Source organism: Orcinus orca, chromosome 2 (assembly GCF_937001465.1).
Source record: "Orcinus orca chromosome 2, mOrcOrc1.1, whole genome shotgun sequence".
In the NCBI taxonomy this organism is placed as follows: domain Eukaryota; kingdom Metazoa; phylum Chordata; class Mammalia; order Artiodactyla; family Delphinidae; genus Orcinus; species Orcinus orca.
This window is the reverse complement of record NC_064560.1, coordinates 156,300,354-156,314,959: the sequence shown is the minus strand read 5'-3', so window position 1 is coordinate 156,314,959 and position 14,606 is coordinate 156,300,354. Positions and strand designations below refer to the sequence as shown.

General features: G+C 42.9%; 1 protein-coding gene across 1 annotated transcript in view; it reads left to right on the top strand.

The window, feature by feature from the left end:
* The window catches only part of LOC125963474 (collagen alpha-1(I) chain-like), a 77,252-nt gene that overhangs the window by 31,635 nt on the left and 31,011 nt on the right, over positions 1 to 14,606 (top strand). The window contains exon 3 of the mRNA XM_049705859.1: positions 5,312 to 5,369. Within this exon, the coding sequence (XP_049561816.1) occupies positions 5,312 to 5,337 (26 nt within the window). The 3' untranslated portion in view covers positions 5,338 to 5,369. The remainder of the gene's footprint in view (positions 1 to 5,311; positions 5,370 to 14,606) is intronic.

Sequence of the window (14,606 nt, the reverse complement as noted above, 5' to 3'; positions counted from 1 at the left end):
TGTGTTCTGACTACCAGTGTCATCAAAATCTTAACATTGTCATATCTGCCATTTTATTTAAAGAAATGAAGATATAGATGTAGATTTCATTGTAAATATAGATATAGATATTTAAGCCCACTTGACTAACCTGTCCCCCATTCCCAAGTCCCCCCTTCCCCAGCATATTCTCGTGAATTTGCTGTTATCAATCTCATGTATGTTTTCTCTAGATATTTATGAATTGATTAACAATTTAAAGCATTGCTTTGTAGGTTTTAAAATTTGACTAAAATGACATCTACCTTACATACCCTCTGCAACTTGTTTGCCTCACTCAATTTCATGTTTTCTTCCTGTTGACATACATTGCCCTGATTCAGTCACATTAACTACCATGTGGTACTTTGTCATGTGACTATACCACAATTTATTTATTTATTCTCTGTTGAAGGACATTTAGGATATTTTTGCTAATGCAAACAGTTTGGCATCCCTCTCTTTGAACAGATTTTTGAGAGTTTCTCTAAGTTATATTCTCAGGAGTGGCATTACTTTCCTGGTCTCCTGAGCCAGGGAGACAAATAGTTTCCTGCCATCCTTTCTCTACACTGCTGTCAGAGTAAGTTTTCTGAAATGCACATCTGATCCTGTGAGTCCCCTGCCTAAGTACCTTTGATGGAACAAACCCGCCGTTCCTCAGTAAGACTCAAGGCCCCTGTGCTCTGCCCTGCCTTCTTCACCAGCCTTCCCCCACTCCTCACACCAAACCCTGCCCATGTCCAGCTTTCTCAGAACTGCTCCCTGCTTCCCCACAGCCTGGGTGCATCCTGTACACTTTCTCCTCTTTCCTGGATTGCCCTACCCTTAAACCATCCCCTCTCTCTTTCCTACTAGGAAACACCTAATTGTTTTTCAAGGATCACCTACTCACTGAAACCTTTCCTCACCTGCCAGAGGTCACCAGTTCGAATCCCACTCCCGCTACTTACTAATGTGGGCAAATCTTTAAATGTCTCTGAGCTCTGGTTTTTGTTTTTGAAGCAGAAAGAAGCAGTTTTCTCATCTGCTAACCAAATGAAGATAATAATAATGCTTATAACATATGCATATCAGGAGGGTTAAATTTGATTATTGATATTACTTACTGAATTTGATATATTTCCTTAATATAGAACATTTCATTCAATGCTTGACAATAAATGTTATCTCGTTCATTTCTCTACTAAAGATTTTATTAGCATTATTTCTTTTTGTTGCTATTAGATATTTCTTTACATAGCTCCCTCCCTCTACTAACAGTCTGAGACCACGTCTAATTCACCTTTAGCTCACCTTTAGAGCCTGGCATAGAAAAGGCACATAAAATAGGTTAAGTGAATAAATGAATGATTAAAAGAATTTATTTTGCCACTTGTTTGTTGCCCAGGGAAAGGATTTGCTTTAAGAAAAAAAAAGGACGAATTGAGAGATTGGGATTGACATATATACACTAATATGTATAAAATAGGTAACTAATAAGAACCTGCTATATAGCACAGGGAACTTCACTGTATGGTAGAAACTAACACAACATTGTAAAACAACTATACCCCAATTAAAAGAAAAAAAAAAGCATCATGTTTCCATTGGTTTTGCTTCCTTACAACCTTATTGAGGCATAAATTAGTACTGAGAATTAGTACTGAAAAGGCGGTGATCATTTCTGAAATCTGAAGATCGATAAATATAGATTCACCAGTAGAAAATGCAAATATAACTGCTTCTGACCTGGAAGGGAGAGAGGTTGGAAAGGAGGGGTGGGGACAGTGAGACTGCATTCTTATAGCCTGTCTGTCTTCCTCAGCACTTGGAATCCAGGGACCAAACCTCAGGACTGGGTCCTGCAGGGCTCCTCTAACATTCTGTGCTGCCAGGCAGACTGGCCTCTCCTCTTTGTTTCTGCTCCGTTATGCTGTGCTGGCCACGCTTCTGTCACCTGCAGCACAGAGGCCCTCTCTGCACCCGTGGGTGGTGAAAGCCCAGAAACAAACTCCTGCTCGCTGCTTTCCGCTAGCTGATTTCTCTTCTCTGCATCCCCTAATCCCACCTTCAGCAGCCATCCTGCCTCATAGAGACAGTTCTCCTGAAGCAGATGGCCACTCTGACTTCTGAAATTCAAATTTAACTGGACATCCTGTATTTTCTGCTAAATCTGAGGGAAAGCTCTTAATTTCACAGATGGTAAATCCTACCCCAGCCCCAGGGTGGTCCCAGTTCTAAATCAGTCATGATCTTCTTACACCCCTTGGTTAATGATAGGTCTGATGATGGTTTATTATCCAGTTATGATTAATGAGATGAAGAGGAAATTTACAGAGAAGAAAAGCCTTATGAGAAATCCCCATATTTTCCCTCTTCTTTCTGCTTCGAAAACAAAAACCAGAGGTACAATAGTCATCTTTTCACTAGGAGGGAACAAACATGAGGAAAAGAATCATCCAGTCCAGTAGTTTTCAAAGTGTGGCCTAAGGACTCCCAGGGGTCCTTAGGCCTTTTCAGGGCATTTTCAAGGTCATCTTTTTTCTAACTATGTAGCTATGTGAGATCAGATTTCCTTCATATACTTCAACCAAATGACCGTGGCCCAACAGATTGACTGCAGGAGATGTGAGAATCTAGTTATTCTTTATTAAGTCAGACATTCAAAAGATTTCAAAACAATGCCAATCTTCTCACTGATTTTTTCTTTTTGTTTTGAAAGTATATTTTTCACAAAATATGTTAATTTGTAATTGGCTTATTATTTTCAAATGAATTAATAAATAATTTTTGAAACTTATAATTTCTCTAACACAGCGAATATCAATAGATATAACCACATAAACAAAAGCTCTTTGGGGGTCCTCAATAATTTTTAATACTCTAAAGAGGTTCTGGGCCCAAAAGCATGAGGTCCACTGACTCAGACAATGGTCATAACAGCTTAATCTATTCAACCAATGCCAGTAGCCACAAGCCTCTGGGCTTTTTGTAATGAGAAAAATTATCCCCTATTTTTTGACTCCTCTAATAAGATTTTCTGTTATGGCAGCTTATCACAACCTCAAATGATTTTTGAGCTAACTCAACAATGAGTAGTAAATATTTAGATTCTTTGATCTTGAAGTTTCATAATTACAGATAGTATCTTTGTGCTCTTTTTGTCCATCGCATTTGACTTTCCGACCTCTTCATTTGTGACACATCATAATTACCTTATTCCTGTAAAACACCTGTGACTTCTCTTAAGCTCCTAACCCTTACACCTGCACCTTTGTCCACTGAGCTTCCATTCACACAGGATTAGCCATGAGGCTTAAGTGTTACCCTGAACAGTTATATAAAATATTCTTTATCCTCCTGCATTTTAAGAACAAAGACATAACTTCCTGTCACCTCAACAAGAGAAAAGGAAAAAAAAAGCAAAAATCTTTGATACACTTTCAGTTAGCAGTATTAAAGCTTAAATAAGATATAAATCTGGTCCTGATTTTCATGAAGCTACTCATTAGGATACTTGAGCATGGAGGAAAGGATAAAAAGTCTTGTGTTTGGAATTGCTATGCTCTTAAAAAATGTGTAACAGTATAAAATTCTGCCTTAGGCCATTAAACTGATGAGAGAACCCACTGTCAATATATATATATATATTTTTTTTTTTTTTTTTTTTTTTTGCTGTACGCGGGCCTCTCACTGTTGTGGCCTCCCCCGTTGTGGAGCACAGGCTCCGGACGCGCAGGCTCAGCGGCCATGGCTCACGGGCCCAGCCGCTCCGCGGCATGTGGGATCTTCCCGGACCGGGGCACGAACCCGTGTCCCCTGCATCGGCAGGCGGACTCCCAACCACTGCGCCACCAGGGAAGCCCTGTCAATATATTTTTAAAGCTCCATGTTTGTGCTGGAAAGAGCATACAACAACTATATTCAAAGCCTGTAGTTGCTTATATGTAAAATGTAGCAAATCTGGCATTAAATGAAAAATTGTCAACAAGCTTTTTCTATTCAGAGAGCTTTTAAGGACTAGTTTAAAAAGAAGAATCGATTGCTGTCTTTGTTTTGCATTCTAAAATAATCTTCATAGACAACTCACACATCGTCCCATATACTAATAAGAAATCTTGGGAAAACTGGACTGTTTTTAAACATCAATCTTTTTTTTTAATTGTGGTAAAATAGACATAACATAAAATTTACCATCTTAACCATTTTAAGTGGACAGTTCAGTAGTGTTAAGTATATTCATATTGCTGTACGATGACTCTCCAGAACTTTTCCTTCTTGCAAAGCTGAAACTCTATATTCATTCCACAATAACTCCCCATTTTCCCCTTCCCCCAAGGTTCTGGCAACCACCATTCTGCTTTCTATAAGTTTGACTACCTAGATACCTCATATACGTGAAATCATATATTATTTATTGCTTTGTGATTGGCTTATATCACTTAGCATAATGTCCTCAAGGTTCACCCATATTGCAGCATGTGTCAGAATTTCCTTCCTTTTTAAAAACTTCAGTATTCTATTGTATTATTGTAAAGACCTATTTTAGGCTGTTTTGATATAAATGAGAAGGAAGAGAGAAATGCACTGCTTTGAGAGGAAGAGAGTTTTTCTTAATCAACATTAACTAAACTATGTATATGTGTACACACAGAGTGTGTGTGTATTAAAATTGTAATTGCCACTATAGGATAATGAAGTGAAGAGATATTCAGAGGTAACCTTTAACACTCCAAATAATGCAAATATTTAAATACTATTTGGAGAGAAGAGAAACTAAAAACCTGAAGCATCCCATCACAGGCAGCGCCTATCATCTCCCTAAAAAGGCAGTATAGAGAGCACTTTCTCTGCCCATATGTGGCCCACAAAGAATTCCGTAGCCCTGCTCTCCCCGGGGACTTTCTTTTCTATAAAGTTTATATGGAGGAGGGTGGCCCCAGGGTTCCAACAGAGCTATCAAGCGACACCTACATTTTCAAGATGATGCCAGAACTTAACAGTGATCCATAATTTTGTGCACATTAGCCCATTAGCATGCTCAGGATATGAAAAAGAAAATTCATTCGTTGCTCAGTTATGAATTATTAGATTGGCTTCTATGAAACTGCCAATATCTTACTGTTTTGACCTACAAAAACAACCCTTTCGCATCATTCAACCTAACAAAATCCTACCGGTGTTTCTTTTCATCTATCAGAGAATTAAGGTAAATGCAGTCTTAAAACAAAGTGCATAACTAAGCAGTTAAGAGCACGAGCAACAGATTCATAAAGACCTTGCTTTGAATCCTGGCTCTGTCTCTTTGCAGATGTGTGGACTTCGGCAGTTTCTTAAACTTTCCGGGCCTCCTCACCTGTAAAATGCAGGTAAGAATACTTCTCAAAGAGTTGTTGTGAGGTGGAAATGAGATAAGATGCATAAAGTGCTTAGTATAGTGCCAGGCACTTAGTAAGCTCTCAATTAATGCCACTCTTACTATTATCACAATGAAAAATTGAAAAGTTTCACAGATGATGGCTTCTGTAAAGTAAGGTAATTTCAAGTATGATGGTTAGACTCAATTCTGCTACTCTTAATGGAGAGACGCTGAAATCGTATCAAAGCACAACAAAGACCACAATCCTCATGGCTAATCTCCCAGGCATAGCCCAGTGCCTACTGCTCTTCTTTCCAGAGTGCATGTCCATCAGAGATGGGAGAGTGGAAATGGCATGTCAGTGCTGCTTTTTTGTACTTCTGCGAGAGAATGCCACAGAATGTGAGAACTAAATGATTCTCGTTTGGGATTTTTGAGATTTCTGCCACTCTGGAAATCGGCTGGCTTCCACTTGCTCCATTTACTGTGTACCAGCCAATACAAGATGAAATGCTCATGTCGTAATTGAAAAATTAAGGGGCTTCCCTGGTGGCGCAGTGGTTGGGAGTCCGCCTGCCGATGCAGGGGACGCGGGTTCGTGCCCCGGTCCGGGAGGATCCCACATGCGCGGAGCGGCTGGGCCCGTGAGCCATGGCCGCTGGGCCTGCGCGTCCGGAGCCTGTGCTCCGCGGCGGGAGAGGCCACGGCAGTGAGAGGCCCGCGTACCAAAAAAAAAAAAAAAAAAAATTAAGGATATCCCAGAGGATCCCCGCGCAGGGCACACATCGGTGTTTGCCAAACAATCTGTTGAGTCCAATCGCAGGAACAGTTTAGAATAGTCTAGTCCTTGTGGAGCCCTACATCAAGGACACCCTACCTCAAGGACACAGGACAAAAATTCTGGAATTAACCGAGCCCCCATAGCAACTGTTGCCATGGGCTCTCCTAATCTAAACCGGACAGCCCCCAGCTCCATAGTAGGTAAAATAGTCACCATGTAGCAACCTTGTAGCACCCTGAACAATCACTTAACGCCATCCGCCAGCAGTAATTTTCTTTGTCTTGAGGCTATAAAGGTTGGCCACTAGCCCACAAAGGGGGTCGACTCTCCCTGGTCTATCAGGAAGTCGGCCCGCTGTATCTGCAGCGCCCCTCACTAGCTCTGCTCTTTGTGCTCAGTAAACTCACTCTTTTCTAAAATACTTCGTGTCTGGAAATTCTTCTTCCAACCCGCACGTGGACCACGACATTTTAGTGGCCCTTACGGGGACATCTCTTGGGGGATCTCCTCCCCCGACCTCCTCTCCTCATTTCTTGGGACCTTCTTTGAACAGGCAAGTTACCATGGAAGCAACAGAGGACTCTGGCCAGGGCCACACCCTGGTGTGTTCCGAAGGCTCCACAGTTCACTTCACCCCAGTAACTGCCGCCCAGAACGGGTGAGGGTCCCTCTGTCTTCCTTCTGACTGAGGACAAGGCCAGCTGCTATTCAGGCACAGATCAGGCATTTAAAAGCCATCAGGGCACCTGCCGCTTGAAGAATGCCGTGAAAGGATAAGGGGGTCACGGAACAGGCCAGGCTGTTAGAGCATCTGCCCCCAGCAAGACAACTTCCATGCACCGTGGGGCACATACTGGTTCAAGCAAAACACTGAGGGCTTCCCTGGTGGCGCAGTGGTTGAGGGTCCACCTGCCGTTGCAGGGGACACGGGTTCATGCCCCGGTCCAGGAAGATCCCACATGCCTCGGAGCGGCTGGGCCCGTGAGCCATGGCTGCTGAGCCTGCGCGTCCGGAGCCTGTGCTCCGCGGCGGGAGAGGCCACAGCAGTGAGAGGCCCGCGTACCGCAAAACAACAACAACAACAAAAAAAAAAAACACTGAGCCCCCAGCCCTTGGCCACTGCCTTCCCGGCAGGACTACGAGGCCGATTCCTCAGCCTGTCTTCTCTGTTACTTTCACCTTTTTCTCAGTCTGGATTGACTTACAGGAGCCTAGGTGTTACCTCTGAGCCATCCCAGGAGTGCCTTTTCATGTTTCAGGGAATTGCCAAATGGTGAGTCACCCGGTGGGTCCCAGGAATCTCTCTCTTTTTTTCTTTCCCTGCCCGAGTCTCAAAGTGCCTTAGTCGCACAGTTTGTGCCTCAGTCTCACGGTTTGTGCCTTAGTCACACGCTCAGGGGTCACCTCTCAGGGTCGGACGCGATTGCTGGGACGTCGGCCCATTTTGTGCCTTAGCCACATGGAGAGATACCTGGGACAAAGGGGACGCCTTTCTGTCAGCCGGTGACTCTCAGTACCCCCATTCTACGGCATACAGGCTAAGAATGGGTTCTGGTACGTCTCGGGAGCCTCCCACAGACTCACCCCTTGGCTGTATCCTCAGGAACTGGAAAAATTTGACCCTGAAAATCTCAAAAAGAAGAGGCTCATTTTCTTTTGCAACACGGCTTGGCCCCAGTATAAACTGGGGGACCAAGAACCATGGCCTCTTAATGGCGCAGTAAATTATGACATGATCCTCCCACTTGATCTCTTTTGCCGGAAACAAGGAAAGGACCAGAGGTTCCTTACGTCCAGACTTTATGGCCCTTAGCCAGAATCCAGATCTGAGGGACTCATGCCACATGTGTCTTTCTGTTGCTGCCTTATCCTCCCGACCCCCTCTGTCTCCCTCTCCATCAGATCTCCTAGACGACCCTCTACTCGATCTCTCCTGTCCCCCACCCCATCAACACCTTTGCTTCAGCCCCTGCCCCCGCCTCAACCCACAACTCCCCAACAGGCACCCCCTTATCAGGGCGAAAGCCCCCTCTCCCCGCCACACACAAGATGGAGGACTGCCCAAAGCCAGGAAACAGATTCTAATAAGCTTCCCTTAAGAGGAGTAGCAAATGGAGACATGGGCACTATTAGAGTCCATGTTCCCTTTCCCATGTCTGACATTTCCCAAATTCAAAACAAGTTTGGTTCCTTCGGTCAGGATGGCCACAATATTCTTTAGACCCTGGAGAAAATTGGTTAAAATAAAACTTTTTTTGAAATTGCAAAAAGAGTTCTTTTCGCATGTGCAATTAGAAAAGCTAGCCTGTTGAAATATTTTTTTCAGAATCCTGACCCTGAGAGAACAAAAATATGCCTAGGAAAAAGGAAAAAAGTTTGACGGTAACTCTTATCATGTCCTTGAGCTACAAACACAGCCCGCTTTGCCTGAGACTTCAGCCTTGGGTTAATTAGTAGAACTTCAAGCCAAGAAAAAAAAAAAGAGGCAAAGAGACATTTTAAATCTCAAGCGGAAACTATGAGATCCCTAACTGTCTGGATATATGTGTATGTCTTAGTATGTGTCTGTGCCTTTGGATAATGCTGCTGAGGTTAATTTGTAAATTAGCTCTATTTAATTGGCTTAAAAGAAAAGTAAGCGCTTACAAATGAAACAATTCTAAATACAAGAAAAATTAAGCTAAATAAATTTCAGATTCACGTGAACTGGGGAATATTCAATATTAAATTAATACTTGGTATTAATGTTTAAGTTTGTTGATCTAACTAATAAAGACATGGCTTTCGAGACATCAACATTAATACTTTTATTGTGCCTAGGTTTAATATAAACTAAATAAGATCTTACCATATCTGTTGCAAATTTGTCAGCAATGAAAATAACTCAATGTGAAGAAGCTTTTAAGAAAAGAAATACAAATGAGATAAGAGCTTTGGGTGAACTTTTTAGGAATAATTATGTTTTAGGAATGTCTACTTAAGAATAATCTCTCCAGATATTCGACAATTTAAAATATTTAGAGTTGTGCTAAATTAAGTTGAAGAATGGAAGTTTATTAAATAACTAGTCCATTTCCAAATAAAATAAGATACTGAAACTTTAATTACTGAACACTGGCTTCCTTTTACAGAGAAACAAAGGTTTAGAACTATTAATAAATGTGTTTGGTGCTCAATGAGATATTTTCTGTAAGTAGCACATTTTTCAAGGAATCATTACTTGGATTTATGTTTACCAATCTACAGAGTACTGATATAAAGGACAGTTCATGGTTGCTTAAGGAAAGTAGGATGTGTGTTTTCAGTAAAGAAGTTATGAGGAATGGAATTACATTTTATTAAGAAAAAAGGAAGTAGGTCTAATTTAGAGTTGACTGCTTCTGAATGGAAAAATAAGGTGAGAGATACAGAAAGTGATAAAAAGTTTTGTGAAAAGTGGACCCTGAGGAAAGAGTCTTATGCATGGGCAGGATTGACTAAGTTTAGAATAAATTTAATTAAGTAAATGAATTTTAAAAGTAAGCTGGTGCAAACCCTGAATTTGGCTTTTCCTTCTGTTAAGAGGACAAGTTTTCTTAAACTGTTGAACTGCCTTTGTTAACAGATTTTAAATTTCTTTACTTCTTAAGTGATCTGTTCTGTAGTTGCCTTTGAAATCTTTTATTGTTACCTTGGCTAAGTAAATAACTATCGCTTCTTTAAGTGTTGTGTGCCACAGCAGTAACCAAGTTACTTTGTTAATTTTATTATAATCAGGTTTTAAACGTGCCTTCTTAATATGCCTTCTCAAGTCTTTTGTCATTATAGACACTTACAGTTTCACTCTAATGTCTTTGCAAAAATGCTTCCTCTTCAAGAAGATTTATAAAAAAGGACTTTTGGGGCTTCCCTGGTGGCACTAGTGGTTGAGAGTCTGCCTGCCGATGCAGGGGACTCGGTGGTCCGGGAAGATCCCACATGCCGTGGAGCGGCTGGGCCCGTGAGCCATGGCCGCTGAGCCTGCGCATCTGGAGCCTGTGCTCCGCAACGGGGGAGGCCACAACAGTGAGAGGCCCGCGTACCGCAAAAAAAAAAAAAGGACTTTTGGATAAATACAAGTTTCTGACTTGCAGACTATAATGCTAAACTCGGTAAGAAATTGAAGAATTCTAATGAAAAACCTTATGGCTTCATAAAGCTGTTAACAAAAAGAATTAATTACAAAGGACTGAATGAACCGGTAAATACGGTTATAATTTTATGGGTTCTATCTGAAAAATTACTGGTTTGAATCTGTTTTCCAGGTGCAAGGAAAATATTCCCCTGAAACTGATTCTGATTTACAGTAATTTAGTAAATTATACCTTTGTAAGCAAAATTGAAACATTTACCTTTTCCGTCTGTCTGCTCCCTCCAGAGATGGGAAACTCTTAGGTTCTCAGCAGCTTTATCAGATAAATTAGGAAGTCTACCTCACAACAGGTACAGAAATTTCAAGGTATTTTGGGAACCTTGAAAGGGGAGGAATTCACCTAGATCTGGTAAGCAAAATCTGTGACAAGCCCTTGGTGTGACTTTCCTGGCCCTGAGAGGTCTTGTAAAAGTTCAGTCTGAGACTCCTAAAAATTTCCGCAAGCAAAAAGCCTATATGATCAATTACAGTTATATAAATCATTAGGCCAAGTTTATTGAGACCAGGCTGAAATTTGGTTCTCTCTCTGTTAAGAGAACAAAGTTTTCTTGGAATGCTGCTTTTAATAACAGACTATGTAAATTTCTTTGCCTTTAAGTGATTTGTATTTACTTTTAAAATCTTTTGTTACTTTGGTAAAGTAAATATTATTTCACAATGATCTATGAAGATCATGGCACTCTGCTTCTACAAAAATTAACCCCTCATTACCAGACTTTTGCCATCCTGATGTCCTTAAAACATGGCAGCAGTCTACTCCTACATCAGGGAATTTAAAATGGGTAAACAATAGCTGTCAATCAAACAGTCAGGGCTAAGGGAAATCCAAAACAGCCACTTGGCTTTTTGACAAACCTCATTTTTTATTTGATGGGATAAAGCCATCCCTGGCTACAGGGTTAATGCCCTCACAATGAAGAAAAAAAATTATGTTTACTGAATATTAAATTCTAGTTTTTTTAATTAAGGTCTGTGTTTACCAAGACTCACTTCCCAGATAGTTCCTTGCTGTTATGTTATATTGCTAAAATGTTTAATGGAATTATTAAAGGACACTCTAAGTTTGTTTCTGAAGCTTATCTCAGTAATCTATTTTTGGATGAAGATCAGATGCCCCACGACCTACAATCAGGGGATTATGCATACCAGAAAAGACATAATTTAAAGGACTATCTCCAACCTGGATGGATGGGGACCCATTTTGGGGCTGGCTAAATGACTCTCTTTGTAACTACACCCTCAGTTTTAATCACACTAGCCTGGAATGGGATCCCTGGTTAGAGGAGGATGAATATGATGTACATGAAGGTAATTCCACTTTGTGTTGGGGAAATTCAAGGAAAAACGCGACTAAGAAATATATTAATGAAGACCATATCCCCATAAAAAGCTCGGCCCTGGGAACGAAATATGTGGGGATTGGTGTGACCACCAGACACTTAGCTTAACCTCCCGACAAGACTCTCCTCCAAAATATAACATAATTCAACTAATATTCAGAAATTTGTTTTGCCAGTCCCTCCGTCACACTCATAATCAGTCAGAGCCCGGAATCTCCCCTTTATGTGTAGATGATTATTTCCTTGGAGTTTGGCCTTCCCAATATAATCCTAGGCCACAGTACCCCAGTCTATTTCCAGAGGAAAACTTCCAAAAGGTCAGGGCCTGGATCTGGGGACCCACAACGGGGGTATCCTTGAGGGGCACTGGATTTTCATCTCTATGCGGTAACGGGGTCTATCTGGATCTTCCCACACTTTGGGGGCTCCTGCACGATTATTGCTGAGGTCCCAGAGGTGACCATTATGACTACAAAGGATTTAGCTTCCTCAGGAGGCATCCCCAACCATGGGTCCTTCCTCGAGGAGGCCTTAAGACCTGTCCGGAAGAGGCAAAAACGAACCACTGATTGGGGGGGACACGGTTATGATAACCCAATTCTTGATTGGCCCAAAATAATACATAGTGTCTTTAGAGGGCTTTTCTGGTTTGCAGGCATACCCCTCTTAGACAGGAGCGTTCTCCATCTCACCATCATCGTCCAGGAGTCTTGGAAGGCTACAGTAGCAGCCACTGAGAAACAGCAGTCAGCCCTAGGCTCTCTGGCCGATGTAGTTTTACAAAATAGGAGGGCCCCGAATGTTATAACAGCTGAGGCGGGGGGTGTCTGTGCCCTACTAAATGAGACAGGCTGCTTCTATATTAATGCCTCCGGCCAGGCTGAAGAAGACCTCCAGAGTCTAAAGAAAAACATCAAATTAATAGAAGATTTAAAAGAGAGAGCAGGACAGGGCCCCAGCTGGCTTTCCAGCCTCCTCTCCTCTATGGGGATCCAGATATGGACATGGCTATTGCCCTGGTTGGGACCCTTAATCCTGATAGCCCTTGTTTTGTTGTTTAGCCCCTGCATTATTAACACATTATCTAAGTTCATCTCCCAACAGGTTCAAAAGATTCAGTTCCAGATGGTGCTACAAGGTTACCAGCCAGCTGGCACACGGACTACGTTGGAACAAGCCACCTTATCATTCTGTGGGCTCTCATCTCCCTCCGTAAATACACCCTGACAGAGAGAGGGCATCGGGAACCCAGGGCCCCTACGACGCCCCTGTCCAGCAGGAAGAATCTAGGAACAGTCATCACCCCTTTCCCCAATAACCTGGGTTCCTATGGCCCGAGATGGGGATAGGCAAATAGTCAGTCATGAGCGGGGTGTTAAGGGGCCAAAGATTTGGTCCATAAATAAAAAGAGGGGGGAATGCGGAGCCCTATATCAAGGACACCCTACCTCAAGGACACAGGACAAAAATTCTGGAATTAACCGAGCCCCCATAGCAACTGTTGCCATGGGCTCTCCTAATCTAAACCGGACAGCCCCCCAGCTCCATAGTAGGTAAAATAGTCACCATGTAGCAACCTTGTAGCACCCTGAACAATCACCTAATGCCATCCGCCAGCAGGAATTTTCTTTGTCTTGAGGCTATAAAGGTTGGCCACTAGCCCACAAAGGCGGTCGACTCTCCCTGGTCTATCAGGAAGTCGGCCCGCTGTATCTGCAGCGCCCCTCACTAGCTCTGCTCTTCGTTCTCAGTAAACTCACTCTTTTCTAAAATACTTCGTGTCTGGAAATTCTTCTTCCAACTCGGGCGTGGGCCACGACAGTCCTCACTGCCCGAAGGCCTCGAGCCTTCTCAAAAATGAGAGCTTGTGAAATGGGGGAATGATAGAGCCATGGCGGCAGCAGTTAGCTGTTTCATTTGCGTTAATGGGGCAGGGTTATATTCTCTCCTTGAGGACTTATGTGTTAACCCGGCACTCATATTAGGATGTTATGGGATTAGAGGAGCAATGTGCCACAGTGAGGAAAGGGAGATTCTCTCTGGGGGGCTGGGTTTGATTTGGCTTCACCACTTGCTAGCTGTGCGACCCTTTGTCAGTTATTTGACCTCTCAGTGTCTCTATTTCCCTAGCTGTAAATTGGAGATGATAATGAAACCTGTCTCATTGGCTGTTGGCAGGATTAAATGAATTCATATAAAGCACTTAGAAAAGTGCCTGACAAACAGTAAACTTAAGTGTTTACTACTATTGTTACTTCTTTTTCATTTACATTTTCAGTATGGAAATAGATGCAGCTGTATGTAATGTTGTTACTTACCTTTTCGAGTTGAACTCCTGCTCGGTGTTACTGCAGCCATAGAACACGACAGAGTTTGGTTCAGAAGCAAAGGAAAGCTTTTTTCTTTGATTAAAAAATGGAGGACTTCTCTGGTGGCGCAGTGGTTAAGAATCCGCCTGCCGGGCTTCCTTGGTGGCGCAGTGGTTTAGAGTCCGCCTGCCGATGCAGGGAACGCGGGTTCGTGCCCCGGTCCGGGAAGATCCCACGTGTCGCGGAGCAGCTGGGCCCGTGAGCCATGGCCGCTGAGCCTGCGCGTCCGGAGCCTGTGCTCCGCAGCGGGAGAGGCCACAACGGTGAGAGGCCCGCGTACCGCAAAAAAAAAAAAAAATCCGCCTGCCAATGCATGGGGCACGGGTTTGAGCCCTGGTCCGGGAAAATCCCACATGCCACAGAGCAACTAAGCCCGGGGGGCACAACTACTGAGCCTGCGCTCTATAACCCGCGAGCCACAACTACTGAAGCCCGCGCCCCTATAGCTGGTGCTCCGCAGCAAGAGAAGCCGCCGCAATGAGAAGCCTGCGCACTGCAACGAAGAGTAGCCCCCACTCGCCGCAACTAGAGAAAGCCTGCACACAGCAATGAAGACCCAAGGCAGCCAAAAATAAATAAATAAATT